Raw genomic sequence first — 18,392 nt, forward strand, 5'->3', positions numbered from 1 at the left:
TATTAAATTTAATATAGGTGTACATAAAAAAATTTATTAGAGTTTGATTCATGTCCAGTTAGTTAAAATTAACTTAATATAAATAAATTAAACTTAAACATAAAGTTGAGTTTGAATTTTTTTCACCTAAACGAATATTTGAGTTGAATCTCTATATATATTCACACAACCATAATTGTGGAAGTACCTACCTGACATAAAGGATCAACTACGTTGTTTTCTTTTCTTTTTTTTTGGGGATTGGCTTTGTAAAGTGTTCCTATTCCATGTGTTTGAAGGAAGGGAGGTTATAGTTTATTGTAGTGGGGTGGTGGGCAGAGGAAAGGAAGAGGGAGGAGAGGTGGTCTGATCTCTCAGGGGGAACTCAATCACTTTCACAATACTTCATTTTGTTATAAATCTTTTTTTTTTTTTTAAAAAAAAGAAATTTGTCGAAGCACTTCCGCCAACATTTTTTTTTTTTTTTAGTTGATTTTATCTCTTTTAAAAACAAACAAACAAACAAAAAAGCTCCAAACAGTGACATCAGTGACATCTTACTAATCTCCTGACAAGTGAAATTTTACGCCAGCATACATTCATCTGATCCTTTTTTTAACCACAGGAAAGAGTAGAAGACTTCAAGACAGAAATCAAAGCATCAGCAGCTAGGAGGAACGGCACCAGAGCAGACGGGAAGTAGGGAACACTTCTGCAATGCTGAAACCACCCTGTGAGCCACTTGATTAGCAGACCACCCAGTCCACAAGACTGAAATTGAAAGATCTGCAGTTCGCCGTCTTATATCTGAGAACATAGCTTTTTGAATTCCAGACAATGTGTCAAGCTCATCTAGCGTCTTCATGCTCATGCACTAAAAGAACAATATGTTACTCTTGACAATTTAACCATTGCCTAACAATAAAATTTAACACACAACATATATATGAATAAATTCATCATCAGGCCTCTTCCATGTACAAAAAAAACCAACTGTTATCCTGAAAACTAACAAGAAGCAGCATATAAACTGAAACATCCACAAATGATAAACAAATTCATAAGCTGCCAATATGGAACTCAAAATTTATTGATCTATAAGCCCGAGAAAATAGTATTGCTCGATATTATTTGTTAACTCAGACATCGCTAGTGTACAACAATCATTGAATAATGTTATTTTGAGAAGGTTGTATATGTGCCGAATCACAAGCAGCTTTAAGCTCCTCACCTTGAATGCTTAAACAAATTCTTGTCAAGAATGGCTTCGACTTCAAACATAATTATCTTCTACTTTAGATGTTTTCCATATCTAAGCAATCCGCTCTAGATTATACTTCACCATTCCCTCAAGTGCAAATCGAAACGTGCTCTGAGGAAGACACTGAAGGTTTTGGATTGCAAGATCAGCTTTCTCTCTTGCTAGATCTTGGGCTCTCTCGATCCCCCCACAACTCTTAACTAATTCAATGGCCTCACCAAGCGAACCAGTCTCAGAGAATTCGGAATCGATGAGTTCTCTCAGTTTCAGTCCTTTCTCTAGTGCAAAAATTACCGGTGCAGTCAGGTTCCCTTTTGCCAGGTCACTGCCAGCTGGCTTCCCCAGCTGCTCCGCTGATTGTGTGAAATCCAATATGTCATCAACAACTTGGAAAGATAGACCAAGATTCTTACCATATTGATACATTTGCTCAGTAACACCTCTATCAACCCCACTAAAAATGGCAGCTCCTTTGGCACTAGCGGCAATTAAGGAAGCTGTTTTGTAGTAGCTCTTGATCAAATACTCGTCAAGTTCAACGTTGCAGTCGAACAAACTTGATGCCTGCTTTATTTCACCACTAGCAAAATCTTTGATAACCTGCCATAATATGCCAGTATAGCAAATTTTGATAACCTTCGTTTTTGTTTCTGTTTTCCAAAGTTTATAATTTATGAACAAAAAGGTGTTCCAAAAGCTTATGATGCATACCTGGCTGATGAGCTTTATGACTTCAAGGTTTTCAAGATTGGCTAGGTACCATGATGACTGAGCAAACATGAAGTCGCCAGCAAGGACTGCCACTCTAGTACCATAGAGTTGGTGAACAGTTTCCTTTCCTGCAAATAGGCAGCAACATGTAAGAGATGAAGAGAGTGCATTCCAAGGTGTGTTTGAAGCATCTAGGTAGTTTATTCATTTTAATGGTTGAAAGAGACATCCTAATATATGAAGCTGCTCAATTTTTTTGAAAAAAAGTAACAAAGCATCTATGCAATTGCCAATCACTGTACTCTTCATTTTTTATTAATCAGCGAGCACCAGAATATTAAAGGCCTACCTCTTCGCAAGTCACTCTCGTCTAATACATCATCATGAATTAAGCTTGCAGTATGGATCATCTCAATAATCTCTGCCAAGCGTCTATGTTCTTTAGTAAGTTCCCTGGTAACAAATAGTGTTGAATAAAAAATTTATATATTATCTAACATCTCAGAGAGAATATTTTAACAAAGAAAATTGCACACTCTCACTTCAAGCCTACAATTTCTGCAGTGGCTCTAGACACTAGGAACACCAAAGCCGGCCTCATCCTCTTCCCACCGGCAGAAAAGATCTGTTCAGCGGCAGACATCAAAACTGGGTTTTCTGCACCAACAATCTAGCAGAAATTTTTCATCAGAAGAGAAGCATATAGATAGACAATGGGAAGCCAGACTTGTATTTCAGATAACATGTCAATCCAAGTATCTGAAGTTGATAAAAGGTAAGTGGTTGTGTGCAGAAGAATAAGATATTGGTGATGAAATTCAATTTATAGTAGTAAAGCAACTGAAATTGACATTAAGACATTTCTTCGAATTTCATGCACATATAGGACCTCAACTACAATGATAATGGCAACCAAACAAAAAAGAAATCTTATGATTGATTTTGAATCAAAGAGGAGATATTTAACTCAAAGGCAGCTTGTTTAGCTTAGCTAAGCTAATAAGAATCAACTACTCCCATTATCTGAATTGATGCGCATCTACGAAAATATATTTTGGTTGAATCACATCTCTAGATGCCAAGATAATTCTAATCAGTGATGCAACATATGGAGCAATTGCATATCAATTTTCATTAACACAAAGCTTTGAAGGCAACAAACACGCATTATATTTCAATCAGAGGTCTGATCAAATCAATGAAAAATGGTAATCAAATCAATGAAAATAGTCTGATCAACTGTGAAAGATAACGCAAATTGGACTTTTCTACTTATTTCATTCTGAATGTAGATGTTTCCAAATCTGTTATGTCATGAACAAAAATTACGAACCTTTATTTTGGACAATGTTAACGCTTGAATAAGAGTTCAGCAAGGAATTATAAAATCATTAGAACACACCATTATCATATATAATAGTCGGCCACCATGATAGGAATTAAAAATAAAATAAAATAATAAATATGAACATTTCTGCTCCTACTGCTGTCTAGTTTCAGTTACCTCTTCCTTGCTGTCTGATAGCAACTGGCAAGTCACCACAACCATCTTACAATTGTCACTCTAATACTAAATAACAACGCACCCCAATAGCCAAAATTGTTCCACCGCTTCTATAATTACCACCACAGCTGAGGGCACAAACTGTTAAGACTACTATACACATACTTTATCAAGCTTCAGTGGACATCATAATTACATAGAATTTCAGCAAATTTTCATCCCAAAATATGGCACCACCGATGGGCCATTTCGTGAAGATAAATACTGATGGGTCTTCAGCTGGCAATCCAGGTTGTGCGGGCATTGGTGGATTAATTCGAGACAGTCATGGGCTTTGGATTAGAGGATTTTCCAGAAGAATGGGATGGGCGAGTGCTATAGCTATGGAGCTGTGGGCCATATGGCAAGGGCTGTTGTTAGCTTGGGAATGGGGTTTTCGATTGATTATTTTGGAAATAGACTCTCTTGGGGCGGTGTCGCTGATACAACATCCAACTGAGGGACATGCAGAATACAACTTAGTGGCTCAAATCTGTCAAATTCTGGGGTGGAACTGGATGTGTCATATATCCCATGGACCTCGTGAGGCAAATCAATGTGCAGATTTTCTTGCTCATGAGGCTCATAAAGTATCCATGGAGCTTCAGATTTTTATGGAACCGCTGGCTCAAATTAGGCCATTATTGGCTCTAGATGCTCCTGACTGGAGATTTCCTAGTTAGCTGTTGCTTTAATTTTTTCCATTGCACCAAAAAAAAAAAACAAAACAAAAAAAAAACATATGGCAAATAAAATTCTCTTCTTGCTACTAAAAGTAGCTTCAGAAACCACAACCAATGGTGCCTAACAAACTAAGTAACTAATAAAAACATATCAAAGTTAAAGACAACCCCATGAATTGGACAAAGCATTTTCTGAACTATTGGGGCGGGAATAATAATCTTCTTTTTCCATTCCACTCAGAAGAATATCCCTTAAATATTATTCTAAAATGTCTTTCCTCACCAACTCGAGCTATGCATCCATTAACTAAATATGACTCTAAAATGTCTTCCCTCACTACCTCGAGCTATGTCAATTTTGGTTCTCCCCTCCCTCTTACAACATACTCAATGTGGACCACGCCACTCTTCCTCTCTCGAGCACTTATTCTCTTCAGCACACATGGCCAAACAATCTTAATAGGTTTTCAAGCAATAAGTCTAAAAGTACAAATCTTCACCATGATGATTTTCTGAAGGAAAGAATATAAGAACATCTTATAGCATACAATCCAATATCAAAATTTTCAGAGAGGTACTCACTGATTGTAGATTTTTGTTCAATGTTTGGAGGTCATCAGCAACCAGTTGAAACATATTTGTCAATGAAATAGGGCTTCTAGAAACTCTCTTCACGTCCAACACTGGTGGAGGACCTGATACAACCCCTATTTTGGGTCCATAACAAATTAGTACTACAATTTCAATGGCTTAGACTCAAATTTGATATTTCCCTATCTTAAAATATTAGTCTCTTATTTCAATTTTCATTATCTCAAAATATTAGCTCCTATTCAAGAATCAATGATTAAAATAATATAAATTTTCTATTTTGTCATTCTTTTAAATTTATTAACAATACAAAAAAAATACAATTCAGAAAATTGATATTTTTAAAAAAATGTACTACCAAATAATAATTTTGAAAAACTAATATGTTAAAATGTAATAACTATACTACCAAAAAAAAGTTAAATTCCAAAAAGTAGAATTTCAAAAAGAAAGAGTAAGATAAAACTACATATAAACAGAGATTTTGAAATAAAAAACAAAATCAAATTATGCATAACTAAAAAAAGAAAAATAAAGTACCATTCAGCATAGTCTCCGGAGTCATTGTAGAGAAAACACGACACCGAGCAATGCCGCTCCGACAACAGGCCAATTTCCGAGCCACATAGCCTCTTTTAAAACCCCTGTGAACCCCCTTTGCATAGGTTTTCACCGTCAATTGTTCAAACGAAGCATTGGAAGAGCACCCACAAGAAACCAAATCCAACCCAGTTCGACCAAACTCGAGATTATAGCGTGTCATTAGCATCATCTTAAGTAATCCCAGGTATAAAAAAAACCCAAATTTTTTTCTCTCAAATGAAAAAACCCAACTCAGAAATTTGCTTAATTTCCCATTTCAGTAAAAACCCGCCAAGAAAATAATCAAACAGAGATTGAGAAGTGAGAGAGTAACAAAGTAAACTTCAAATAACAATGAATATTTGATCTGGGTTCTAATCTGAGAAGCTGTTGTCTTCAGAGAGAGAAAGAGAAGTTGAATTTCAATGGGTGTAGTTAATAACAAGTACATGGGTATTGAGTGGTTCCAAGAAGACCACATACATATGTTTCAATTGTCTTTATATAATATAATAATCACAGTTTTTGTTTTTTCAAAAACAAGGACAGTCAGGTTGTTGAGAGAAAAGTTGCTTTTAAAGGGTTGGCTAAAAGTTAATTTTTTTATTTTTTTTAAATATATATATATATATATATATGAAAAGATAATGTAATTTAAAATAAATTAGAAGTCAAAATTAAAATTTTAAGCAAATTTTCAAATTAGGCCAAAGGACTGTAAAGGGTCTCCCTGGTGATAAGGACAAAAAAATTCAAAGAAAGGGCAAAGAAATGAGGAGTTACTGGTTGGTCAGGCAATGTGACGTGATTTTTTTTATGCATTGGTATTGATAGAAGATATACTATAATTTTATATTAAATAATTAAAAAATATAAAAATATTTATTAATTTATGATTAATTAAAAATATAGTGACGTGATAATAATTCTTTCAAAGAAATGGCCTTCTTCTAAATTTTATTTTTGGATAAATCTACTTGTAGGACAAGTTTGCGAACTAGTTTTTTCGGAACTGAAACTCAGGTGCTGTATCTAACGCTCCGAATTTATTTCATGAACTAGTTAGAGCACATGTGAGTTTGTGGGGTCATTTTTTAAATTTATTTTGATAAATTAAACGATTTATATTATAAAATTTGTTAAGTAGATTATATATATATAAAAAAAAAAAAGTCAATTACACATCTGTATCTCATAATAAGATCACATTTAGCATAATTTTAATATTTTTTTAAAAACAATAATGGTCTAATTATGGGATTATGCATGTCCAATTAATCTCATATTTTAATATTTTTTTAAAAACAATAATGGTTTAATTATGGGATTATGCATGTCCAATTAATCTCATTTTTTATATAGATGATACACTCGACGAATTCTATAACATGAACGGTTCAAATCATTAAAATAAAATTGAAACAAACTTTAATCATGACGTCACAATGAAATGCTAGGATACCATCCACCTCATATCCAAGTTTTTTTAGTCAAAAAAAAAAAAAAAAAATCACTATTAAAGGGTTAGCACTTTTCTTTGCTAATTTGTATATATTTTCGTAAAAAATTAAAAAATAACTAAAATAGTTAGTGTCCAAAACAACCTTTAATTGTGATTATCAATTTTTATATTGTAAATCAAATTACAGCGATGTTATCATTTGATTATTCTTGATTTTTTAAAACTTTTGTGACATGAAAAAAATTTAATGTGTTTAAAAACATTTTTTTTTTAATTGTATCGAAAATCCTAAATTATAAAGACATTTGACTTTTCTTTATAAACAATTTTTAAATTTTTCGACCATATAAATAATTTTCTCTTTTTGTAGACATTTTGACTATATTTAACTAAAAAAAAAAACTAAAATTTCATATCTTTACATATTTGACGTGAATGTCATTGATAGAACATGAATGATTATCATTTATTTTTTTGGAAAATTGATGGAATACATTAATGTTATTTCCATAAATTTATGGAATAATTATTATTTAAAATTTTTAAAAAATGTATAAAATAATTATTTTATCTTGTTAACCATAATGCTAACGGGACCGCAAATGAACCAGCCAACCGACATTATTTGTGTTCTTTCTCCAATCCAATCAAGCACTGGGAACTTTCAACTACAAATTACAACATTCATTTCCAATTGTACCTTCTTTGATAAATTAGCTAAAAGGTTATTGTATTAGTTAAAAATAAGTTTTTTTAAAAAAAAAAACTAATGTTAGAAATATTAGTTTGTTTAATAGATTTCTAATTTTTTAACTTTTTAAATCATTTTTAGAGTAACAAAAGTGACTGTTTTTTTTAAAAAAAATGTTTGGAAGTACTAGTTTGGCACCACCAATTCACGCCTAATGATATGGAATGAACCATGTAAAGTAACAGACCCACACTTTTCTCTTTATCTCTCTATTTTCTCTCTCTTCCACGTCATTAAGATATAGTAGGAGTGTTATATTAGTGGGATTTAGAGCTTTTTGATTATTTTAATATGTGATTAAAAAGTTTCATTTATAATGAGTTTTTTGATTTTTTTATTTTTGTGAGAGAAAAAATGTAATGATTATGGGTTGGATGTAATGTTTTATTTTATTGAGGCAAAAAATCTATTTTGCCAAACGATGGCTTAACATTTTTTTTTCCTTTTAAAAAATATATTTGCCAAATGTATTAAGATTTTTGTAGTAAAATAATTTTTTAACTAATAAGCTAACTGCTTTTTTTTATTACAGGCCAAAAAAATAAAACCGGCTTCCCCCCCCCCCCTAAAAAAAAAAAAAACAAAACAAAACAAAAAAACAACAACAACAACTATAAACTATCCAAAAAAGAAAAACTAAAAACTAGTTTGATAAAAATAAATAAACAAAAATTGAGCTCTAATAACTGCAATCAATGAAAAAAAAAAAAATTCAATTCATGGGATGACGATCAATGATCGTATGGTGATAAGCTCGTCGCAGAATGTAATAACAATTATCATTTATTTGAATAGAATAATAATTTTTTATTTAAAAAGTCACTCAAAAATTAAAAAATTTAAAACTATACTAAGGGTTTGTTTGGAAAGTGGGTTGAATTTTTTTTTTTTTTTAAGTTATTTTAATCTAGGATTCAAAAGTCTAGTTTGTGAAGGGCTTTTGGCTTTTGGCTTCTTTTTTTTTTTTTTGACTTTTTGTGAGAGAAATAATGTAATTATTATGGGTTGGATGTGATATTTTGTTTTATTGGACTAACAAATCTATTTTATTTTTTGTGACTATTTTAGCCAAAAAAACCCAACTTTTTTCGTCCCAAACGGAGCCCAAAAGTTAAAAATTCCATATCTTTCTTACTTTTTATACCTTTTTTTTTTTTGTAAAAAGTTAAAAAAATCATCCTAAACATGCTAATTTCTTTTATTAAAAAATTAGTAAAACATCCAATATATTTTTTATTATTAGTTAAGGTCCCTCAATAATATTATTATTAGAGAAATTTCAACTCATTACTTTGTGAAATTTCTCTGTGCTGAAATTTCTCTATGAAAATGTTGAGAGACCCCAACTACTATGAAAATATTACATATCATTTATCTTATAAAACCTTAATATCAAGAATCTTAAAGAGTGATGCATCAATAAATCCCAAATTATGAACTTATACACTATTTAGTCCTAAAAATTTTTTAGTAGACCGAAAGGTCCTATTATAAGAAAATTGACCATTGAGGGCATATACATTGCACTCGTGAGTGGTAACATTAATGCGCAAGCTTCGTCATTTAACACTCTGTCAAATTACGGAAATAAGACATTAGTTCCCTATGGTGTTGCATTACTAGTTCCTTCTTGGGCGGTGGTGAGGTTGAATTGAATGAAAGATTTGGGGTTTTAAAAAGAAAACCTACATCCGAAAGTGGAAAGGGCGGATATATTTGGGGCAAGGTAACCATACATTATGGGAACCCTAATTTGAATGTTCGTCAATGTTGTCACAGTGACGTTCATTGTGAAGACATTGTGGTTGAAGCGAAAAGGCCTCGTAAACGTTGACGTCGGACTGCGATTGCAATAAGGTTTACTGCGAATTAGAAGTCGGTGTTACGTGGGGGGGACGTCTGAAAATGACAGTAAGGAATGGAGGTATGAAATGCGTTATTGTCAATTTTTGATTTGTAAAGTTGTTTTGTTTGATAATGATTACAATAGTGTGCGGATGTAATGTTGTTGTTGTTGTTCTGAATGTTGAAAAGAAGAGTGTTTTCGTATAATGGGAATGATGTTACTGTGTCTGAGTGGGCAACTGATTAGTGTTTGGATTTGTTGTTTTTGTTTGAAAGTGATAGTGTGCGTGTGTTTGTGGAATGTTAAGTTTGGTTTTATGACGATATTGGGTACGATATGGGGAATGATTATCATATGTAAATTTGTTTTTTGATAATGTTTTGAAAGCCATGTTAGGGCCTTTTTATTTGGATAACATTGTTGGTTGATTTGTTTGTTTGCGTTTGTGCGGTTGCATCATTGATGTTTAATATGTATCGTTAATTATATGCCTATAGCAGATAATGGTTTTGAATAGGAAAATAGTTGGTGTGTATTTCAAACGTGCATTAGTCGACTACGTATTGAGGATGCTTATGATTTGAACATTTGTGTATGGTGTTGGGTGACAATGTTTATTTGACTGTGTTGTTTTTGTTGTTAATGTTGCTTTTATTAGAATAAGTTGGTTGTTTAGTGTTTTTGGTAGCCTTCGTGGGGTTGAATTGTTGATATGCAATGCGTATCGTTGAGGTTTTGTGCAGGGCACATAATGGTTTGAAATGGGAAAAATAGTTGTTGGGTATTTTAAACGTGCATTAGTCGAATACACATTCAGGATTCATGTGATTTGGACATATGGGTATGGTGTTAGGGGACAATATTAATTTGACTATGTTGCTGTTGGAAACAGTTTATTGATTGTGTAGTAATTAATGCATTCGTAGAGTGGTTAGGTTTTAATATATAGTTGAATCTATTTGAGTGTTTGAAGTGGACGACGTGAACAGGGTCGTTCTTGGAAGTAACATCGTTCATATTGTGTTTCTTAATTGTATATGTGCATAACGTAATGTATGATCATTCAAGCATACGTATTATTGTGTTCATGAGTTTCGCATTGTGGGCATTGTGGTTAGAAAGGGGATGGTGGTGAACTCTGAAATTATAATGTAGGATGTTAATCTGAAATTGTCAAGTTTGTGTTTTCAAATGTGTAGAAATCTGTGTTGGCAAAATTTATTTCAAAAACATTGAAATTGTTACTTTGATGATGGTGTTATCGGTTGTGGGAGTATTACACTATATAATACATGTACATACCATGTGATCTCAAATGCACCACAAACAACCAAAAAAATTTGTACTTGATATTAATGCATTAAAATTGCATATAACATCACATACACATCACACATCCAAACTATTAGTAAGCAACAAAAATGGTGTGGCTAATGTGGGTTATGTTACTTCAATCGGCGTGGGGTGACAAAATTACGAGCACTTGTATTTGTGAAACTGAGCAATGTTTTTGTGAAAGGGTTAATGCAACCGTTAAATATAATGAGAGGTGGTAGGGCACCATGCATTTGAGACAATATGATAAAATGTGAAAACAAACTCACATTCCACATCATATTTATTTATCACGTCATAAAAGCATTATGATGTCTGCGTTTAAATTGATGGTAAAAAATGTTGTGAAAGAAAAACTGTACGAAGTTGCAATGAATTGGGAACGAACCCACAATCTGAACAGAAAATAAGCATGTTATAACATGACTAAATCGGTTCCTTACATGTCTTCCTATTGTGGTTGCCAATTTTTCCACATTGACCACAACGAATCCGTTGCATAACCTCATCCTTCGATAGAATTCGCTTACGTTTGGGCTTGCCAGGCGGACGCTTCACCTTTAGCGGTTCAATCATAAAATCATTGGGCAAAAATGCCGACTTCTCAACAGTTGAAATTGGATATATTGTTCCGCTATATGAAGGTTGGAATTCGTTAATATGATAGTACCTTTCAATAAAATCGTATATATTCTGTCCACTATTACAAAAAGTGACAACAGCATGGGAACACGGGAACCCATTCAGCTGCCACTGGAAACGTGAATATGATCGCCTTGTCACATTAACCAAAATAGATGGTTGAGAGTGCACCTCGTAAACATTGTCATTAGCTTGGCTAACACTCCAAGCCCTACTGTCATTATACGCCGTGACCAATTTTTTCTCCATTTTCAGGTATAATACGCCGGTCCATTTCCTTGACTTGACTCTACGCTCTGCCATTTGTTCCATTATTTGACCCCTAACCATATCGACCAACCTAGTAATTGGAAGATGACGGGCCTCCCGTATCCAGTTATTAAATGATTCAGCTGCTCTCAACCACATCTCACCGTAACGTTGCCCCCGAAAAGGTATAGGAAAATTCACCCCAAATTCCCAAAAAAAAAATCCAACTGCTAGCATTTTAATGTATAAAATGAATCGAAAAAAATGAACCCATTAAACTACTACGCGGACCGGGTACAATCAAACTTACATGAAGTACACGTTAGCCCAGTGGGATGGATGCAAGTCTTTCAAAAAGTTTCAATCACAGCCGGGCTAGACTCTTTTAACACCTCTATTTTCTGATTAAAATATGGTATAGTAGGCACATAAGCACATTCTCGAAGCTTGCGCATCAACCTAACTTTGTGCGATACGTTAACATATTTCATTCGGTCTCTCAAATTCATTTGAAGATGTAGCAAGCAAAATGCGTAATGTGCCGAAGGGAAAATAATTGGCATAGATTACAAAAGACCCGCTTGACGATCAGATACGAATGTTAACGTACGCCTGTCACCCACGACTTCTTTAAGATTCCGTAAAAATCACTCCCAATTTTGTTGATTTTCAGAGTCAACAATTGCGAAGGCCACCGGAAACAACCTTGTAAAAAACAGTGGACCAACCATATTTGGAGTACACATCATGGGAATGCAAAATGTTAGCGCATTTGAAATCCTACGTGCAGTACATATATGTATAAAGGATTCATAAAATAGAATCGGAACGGAAATGTTAAATTATTTTTCGATTACAAAATAAGGAAAAAATTTTGATACGTCACCTTTATTGCCGTCCTTTGCGGTAACAGCTAGCAAATTCCCCTTGAATCTGCCTTTCAAAAACGTCTCATCCAAAAAAAAGTAACGGCCGACAATGATTGAACCCATCTATACATGCACAGAATGATATAAAATACCGAACAAATCTCCTAGTTTGTTGGTGAAATTCAAGGTTAATGTAACTGTTTGGGTTCTTTTCCAAAACGGAATCACTATACCACCTCAGTTGGTCGAACGACATAGCGTGATCTCTATAGACTTCATCCATCGCTTTCTCAACCCCTAACCATGTAACCCCGTAACTAATATCTAACCCATAGTCATATTTCAAATCAAACACAATGTCCGTAGGACGCGTCAATGGCTGATCATGCACTTGATCTGCGACAACACTTGAAACCAAATCGGACCCCGTACATGGGTTTCTATGTGTTTGTACAGCAGCTCCACAATTGTGTAGACTATCCAACTTCTTAATGCATAAAATCCCATTCGATGGCAACACCCTCGCATGCACCGACCATGTGCATGTTGTGGACTCTGCAAACTTACACACTACTGTAATGCGAATTGAATCATTTTTCACATACTTGAATTGAAACCCGTGTTCCACGGCATACTTGCATAATATTTCCCGAAATTCATTAGCACCACCGACGAAACATTGTCCAACATGGGTAATCCCGAATGCCCATTGAGCAGACAAGAACGTCTTTGATTTATTAGGGCAATATTTGGTAACAGATCCATCTAATCGTCCATCTCGAACGTCCGATTACCAATATTCGAATTCTCATCTTCATTGCAATATGCACCCCTGTAATTACCACACACCGAAGCTTCCCGGATCTGAATAAAAACATCGAAATGGTTCAGCCCAAATGACTTCGCAAGGCACAACAAGTTTCAGATATCGTCATCACTGTCAACCTTCTTATACCCGGGGACATCCCACAACATATACACCGCATCCCATACCAAGTTGTTGAGCTTCCCACAAATATCATCGACCAATTGTGCGAATGTCATCGCATGATGCAACCAAACAACAACATTTGTTTGCCTAAAAGTGTACAACAACAACAACACATCATCCATACTTGTCATGCAACCCATAATTGAACCATTAGGCCGATAACACATACACGACAATGAATGAATAAAAAAATGACATTTGACATTACACAGTAGTGATTCGCTGTTGATTTTGCAAAATAGTGTACTAAATTAGCCCGTAACATCCATGAGATATACAACACACCCATACTTCACCCCCCTAAAAAATACCATACACATTGAAACAATTCAAAAATCCAAAAAACAACAAACATTGGTAGTGAAAGCACCCAAATAAAAAAATTGAAAATCAAATAACATCAACAACATTGCACGAAACTAACCAAATCAACGCAACAGTGCATACGTGGATGTTACCATTACCCACAATGAAGCCATGTGATCAGTTGAACAATGCAGAAAATAACCACACAAACACACCAATCAAAAATACAACGAGACAACCAGAAAACGACATATACACATGGGCAATGACATATACACATGCAAAAACACACCAAAAAACTACTCACCTGTTACAGTACAATGAGGGTGACTGAAAAAATTAGTTGAAACTTTGAACCAATGGAACAACCCAATGAACATCCACCACTCCCCTCCGAACGTGAAACAAAACCCTTGCACACGTTAACATTACCAAATCCCCCAACCAACACACCGAACCCCCCCCCCCCCCCAAAAAAAAAATTAGGAAAAAAGAATCCCACAAAGGGTATTATTGTAAACTACAAAATGCCCAAAATTAACTAAGCAACATTACCAAATAAAAGGGGACTAAATGGTGCATAAAAAAACTTAGGACTAAAGGGTTCAATTTTTCACAAAATAGGATTTATGGGTAAATTTTTCAATCTTAAATTAAAAATTACTTTTTTCATCTTATATTTTAACTAAAAGAATTTAAAAAATTACTAAAATAACCTATTTCGAAACCAAACCTTAATCATTCACAAAAGTACAATTGCAATGTAGGGTGCCATACCATGTAGAGAGCAAAACAAAATATAACCTTTTTTATTTTTATTTTAGAATATGAGAAATATTTATATTAAGAAACAACAACTTATTCAAATAAGACCCCAAAAGGTCATTCTAACCAAAAAAAAAAAAAAAATAGCTATGATCCAAGGAAGATCACCGATCTTTTCAAAGACGTGATTTGGAAAGCCTGTCGCCATTGAATTTCAGGCACTGCTAGATGTCATAAATGAGAAGGAAATACACCCTCAATGATATGATCATATGAGAGAAGGCTTGAGAGAGAATGAAATCATTGTTGGTGTCGAAAATCTATAGTGTAAAATATATACTTTAGAAGTGTAAAGGGAATTATCGGAGTGCCATTGGAATATTGCTAGATCACCGCTGAAAATCTCCTAAAAAGAGAAGTTTTGCTCTCTCGCTCTATACTTAGACAACCTTTTATTTCATTTTATTTTAAAACGTAGGATTATCCATCATAAGATGACTGTCTTGATTATGGTCTTGCTTTGTAAGTTGGTCTTACTTTGTAAGTTAATTTATTTGATTAAAAAAATTAATTAATGGTGTTTGGTTATAGTTTTAGATTATAATTTATTTAATTTTTTTAGTTATTTGGCCAAAAAAAATTAATTAATGGTGTTTGGTTATAGTTTTAGATTATAATTTATTTAATTTTTTCAGTTATTTGGCCAAAAAAAGTGAAATTTTATTATAATTTTTTTTAGCTTATTTGAAATGCTTAAATAAATACGGACAAAGGAGTCTCATCTTTTTGCCCTAATTATAATTTTGTAGGACATCTTAGATATTTGCACCAAAAAAAAAAAAAAAATTATATGTGACAACTGTTTTTTTTTTTTTTTTTTCTTTTGGTACTTTGGAAAGGAATGTCACAACCTATTTAACCAATATGCTCAATCATAAAAATTTGATCTGCCAAAAAAATAATACTTCAGTGGCATTCTATCTGTTTGATTGCTATAAATATATATATAAAAAGGAGAAGAATTTAAGGACATACTTGGAATTGATGAGGGAATTGTGAAAGAAAAATAAAAGGAAAGGAAAAAAAGTGTACAAAATTTAGCTAGTATTGCAGTCAGTTTTCCCTATCTTCTTCATTTGTCTCCACAAATTCCGACTCAAATTATTTATCCAAACACAACTAAGAATTTGGATAAATTGCAATTTTGCTCTGTCGCGCTGCAGCAATAAACTTATAACCCACAAAAATTGGCATGAGGTCCAAAATTACAAGCTATATATTAGGAAAAAAAACCAAAAATGCACCACAGGCCTTTGGAATCACACATAAATCTTTCACAAATCACTACTCATACACACAGTTTCCATAACCTGAAAAAAAAAAAAAAGGAAAAAAAGAAAAAAAAAAAAGAAGAGAAGTTATTTTAGTACATAGAAAGTACTACAAACTGCAAATAATAGCACAATAATCTGAGTTGTAAAATTACTGTGCGTGACTTACTTGGATCAGTCATGGTGATGAGAGCAGAGTTCTTGAAATCACAGTTCCATTTGTTCCTTCCCTTACACTGATAGTAGAGATTCATTACTATGGAAGCATGGTTGATCAGATTGTCTGGGGAGAAGCAGGGGCAACCTTTTTGCAGAATTCTGCAGTCGACTTGCGAGCACGCATAATTGATGTTCTCCAAAAGAGTTGAGTCGCCGGAAGATGGCTTCGCTACACACCAAGTTTTCTGCAATTCAATTTGAAAAATTTAGGCAAAATCATTTAGATCTAATCACATTCTTTATACTTTTTGCTAGAGCAGGGGAGTCTAATTTGAGGAATTTGAAAAAGTACCTGTCCATTCACCAATTTTAGAGTTCCAACTGCAAAAAATTGTAAGGCGGTCAATTAGTTGTGTTGGAAAAGAAATGAGAAAAAATACATATATAAAAAAACTGATCAATGATATCTAAACATAAAAAACATACAAAATTATAGTTCAAGATTAAACAAACTGATAGAAAATCAGGATTGCTATTCAAGTATAGTCTAAAGGACGGGAAGAGTTTCCCTCAGTTCAAAAATAGATTGAAGATTGCTGTTGGGCCTATATGGGCCCGGGGGCCCTTCTCGAACTCGTGGAAACTATGAAAGTTAGCAATTGAAGGAAAGGGAGCCCAATTAAGAAGTAAGAAAACCAGACCCTTTTAAAGCAAATTACACTAATTTTTTATTTTAGATTGAAAGCAAATTACACTAATTGGATGTTTAGAAAAAGTGAATTTCAGAAAACCCAGTTCAGAACTAAAGATCAAAAAGCATGACAATGATAGTTGAACAAGAAAATTACATTGGTAATTAACCAATCAAAGTACATGAAAAAACAACAGTGCAAATGCAGTAATTACAGAAGCACCTTTTTTCAGGTACTGAAATGGGTACCTGAAATGGAGGACAAGAGGAGGAGAAAAAGAGGGAAAGCTGCTGCTACTGTTGCTGTTGATTTAACCATTGTGGTGAATATCTGTGAAGTACTGTGTGCTTTGGGGGAAAAGGAGTGAGAGAAGTGATTGTTTTTGGGTTTGGGTTTGGAGTTTGGGTCGTTTTTATATGAGAGGAAAGGTTGGTGGATTTTGAAGTCAGTGAGAGGAAAGGGCAGGGTATAGCTAAGGGGATAACGGCTATATTTACTGCTGAGCCGTTATGTGTGGACTCGATTGGGGAAAAAGGTAAAGGAGCTGATTAAGATTTCATCAAACTGATGTGACTCTCTCTCTTGACTTTCTCTATCTGCTCTTTAACTGGCTGTCCTTGGCAGTTGTGAACCTTTTCATTGTTCAACTTTTATTGTCTCATTATTTCACTTTATTTATTTTTTCTTCAACAAAAGTAAATACAACTATTTAACCAAGCCCAAGTAATCGTAATTAAGAGGTTACAAAAGTTGATTTTTATTAGGCAAATGATAATAATAATTGTTATTGGGTATTGTTTAGTATTATAATTTATATAAAAAGTGCTTTTGAAAATATAATAAATATTTTAAAAATAAAAAATATTTTAAAATTAGTGAGAAATGTTTTTTCGTGTCCTAAAGAAACTTTTAAGTAAGATTTTTTTTTTTATTACCGATACATATTAATTATATTTCTTCTAATAGGTTTTTTCTTGATTTCATTCTTTCCTTTTTATTGTGATATTTTTTTTAATATTTATTTTATGTGGGTTGAGGTTGTGATTATTGTATTATTATTGGACTTTTATATTGTTAATTATCTATCAAGCACTTTCGCATTGTAAATTTATTGGAGTATACAAAGTAAACACACCATGCTTAACAGGTTTTTTTTATTTTTTTATTTTTTTGCAGAAAATAAAAGAGTGAGGCCCATGTGAATTGATCTAAGTAGATTGGTGTAAAGTAAAAGTGGTGGTACTTTTTTTTTTGCCCTTTTGCACATCTCAGTAAAGGACTTCCATTTATTTCTCCCAATATCATCAGCACATTGCTCTATCAACAAAGCACACTAATGGGCTCCGAACTTGCTATGGAAATGAGGCCACACACATACTTGAGATCTGTTATGTAATGTATCTTTTGATAAACTTTGATTTGTAAAATTATAAAACAATGGCTACAAAATTCAAAGCAAAAGTTACAAAATATTATTTCCCCATTGATAAAAAATATAGTAACACTATAGAGTATTACTCCCCTACCGTGTGTCTGTTTGGCGAAATTTATCTAAGTTGTTTATGATTTTTGTATTGTGAGAGTATGTGATAGATTATTGACACAACTTCTATTTGTTTCTTATAAGCAAAAATAATTTTAATA

General features: G+C 33.3%; 3 protein-coding genes across 3 annotated transcripts; all 3 read right to left on the reverse strand.

Annotated features, from left to right (window-relative positions):
- Window positions 1–1,040: 1,040 nt before the first annotated feature.
- On the reverse strand, window positions 1,041–5,897 carry LOC114274488 (solanesyl diphosphate synthase 1, chloroplastic). Its single transcript, XM_028216432.2, has 6 exons — window positions 5,309–5,897; window positions 4,760–4,884; window positions 2,494–2,621; window positions 2,301–2,404; window positions 1,952–2,079; window positions 1,041–1,840 (listed from the first exon to the last, which is right to left on the reverse strand). Exons 1-6 carry the CDS (start codon window positions 5,538–5,540, stop codon window positions 1,292–1,294), a joined length of 1,266 nt encoding a protein of 421 aa, XP_028072233.2. The 5' UTR covers window positions 5,541–5,897; the 3' UTR covers window positions 1,041–1,291.
- Window positions 5,898–11,170: 5,273 nt separating this feature from the next.
- Window positions 11,171–11,794, reverse strand: LOC145798293 (uncharacterized). The gene has a single exon (XM_082885802.1). It carries the CDS (start codon window positions 11,792–11,794, stop codon window positions 11,171–11,173), a length of 624 nt encoding a protein of 207 aa, XP_082741928.1.
- A 3,713-nt stretch (window positions 11,795–15,507) lies between these two features.
- LOC114274511 (Carbohydrate-binding X8 domain superfamily protein) lies at window positions 15,508–17,156 on the reverse strand. The gene is made up of 4 exons (XM_028216453.2): window positions 16,997–17,156; window positions 16,409–16,437; window positions 16,067–16,301; window positions 15,508–15,936 (listed from the first exon to the last, which is right to left on the reverse strand). Exons 1-4 carry the CDS (start codon window positions 17,064–17,066, stop codon window positions 15,911–15,913), a joined length of 360 nt encoding a protein of 119 aa, XP_028072254.2. The 5' UTR covers window positions 17,067–17,156; the 3' UTR covers window positions 15,508–15,910.
- Between the last annotated feature and the right edge of the window lie 1,236 nt (window positions 17,157–18,392).

This window comes from Camellia sinensis, chromosome 8, assembly GCF_055761805.1.
Source record: "Camellia sinensis isolate YWXY chromosome 8, ASM5576180v1, whole genome shotgun sequence".
Classification (NCBI taxonomy): Eukaryota; Viridiplantae; Streptophyta; class Magnoliopsida; order Ericales; family Theaceae; genus Camellia; species Camellia sinensis.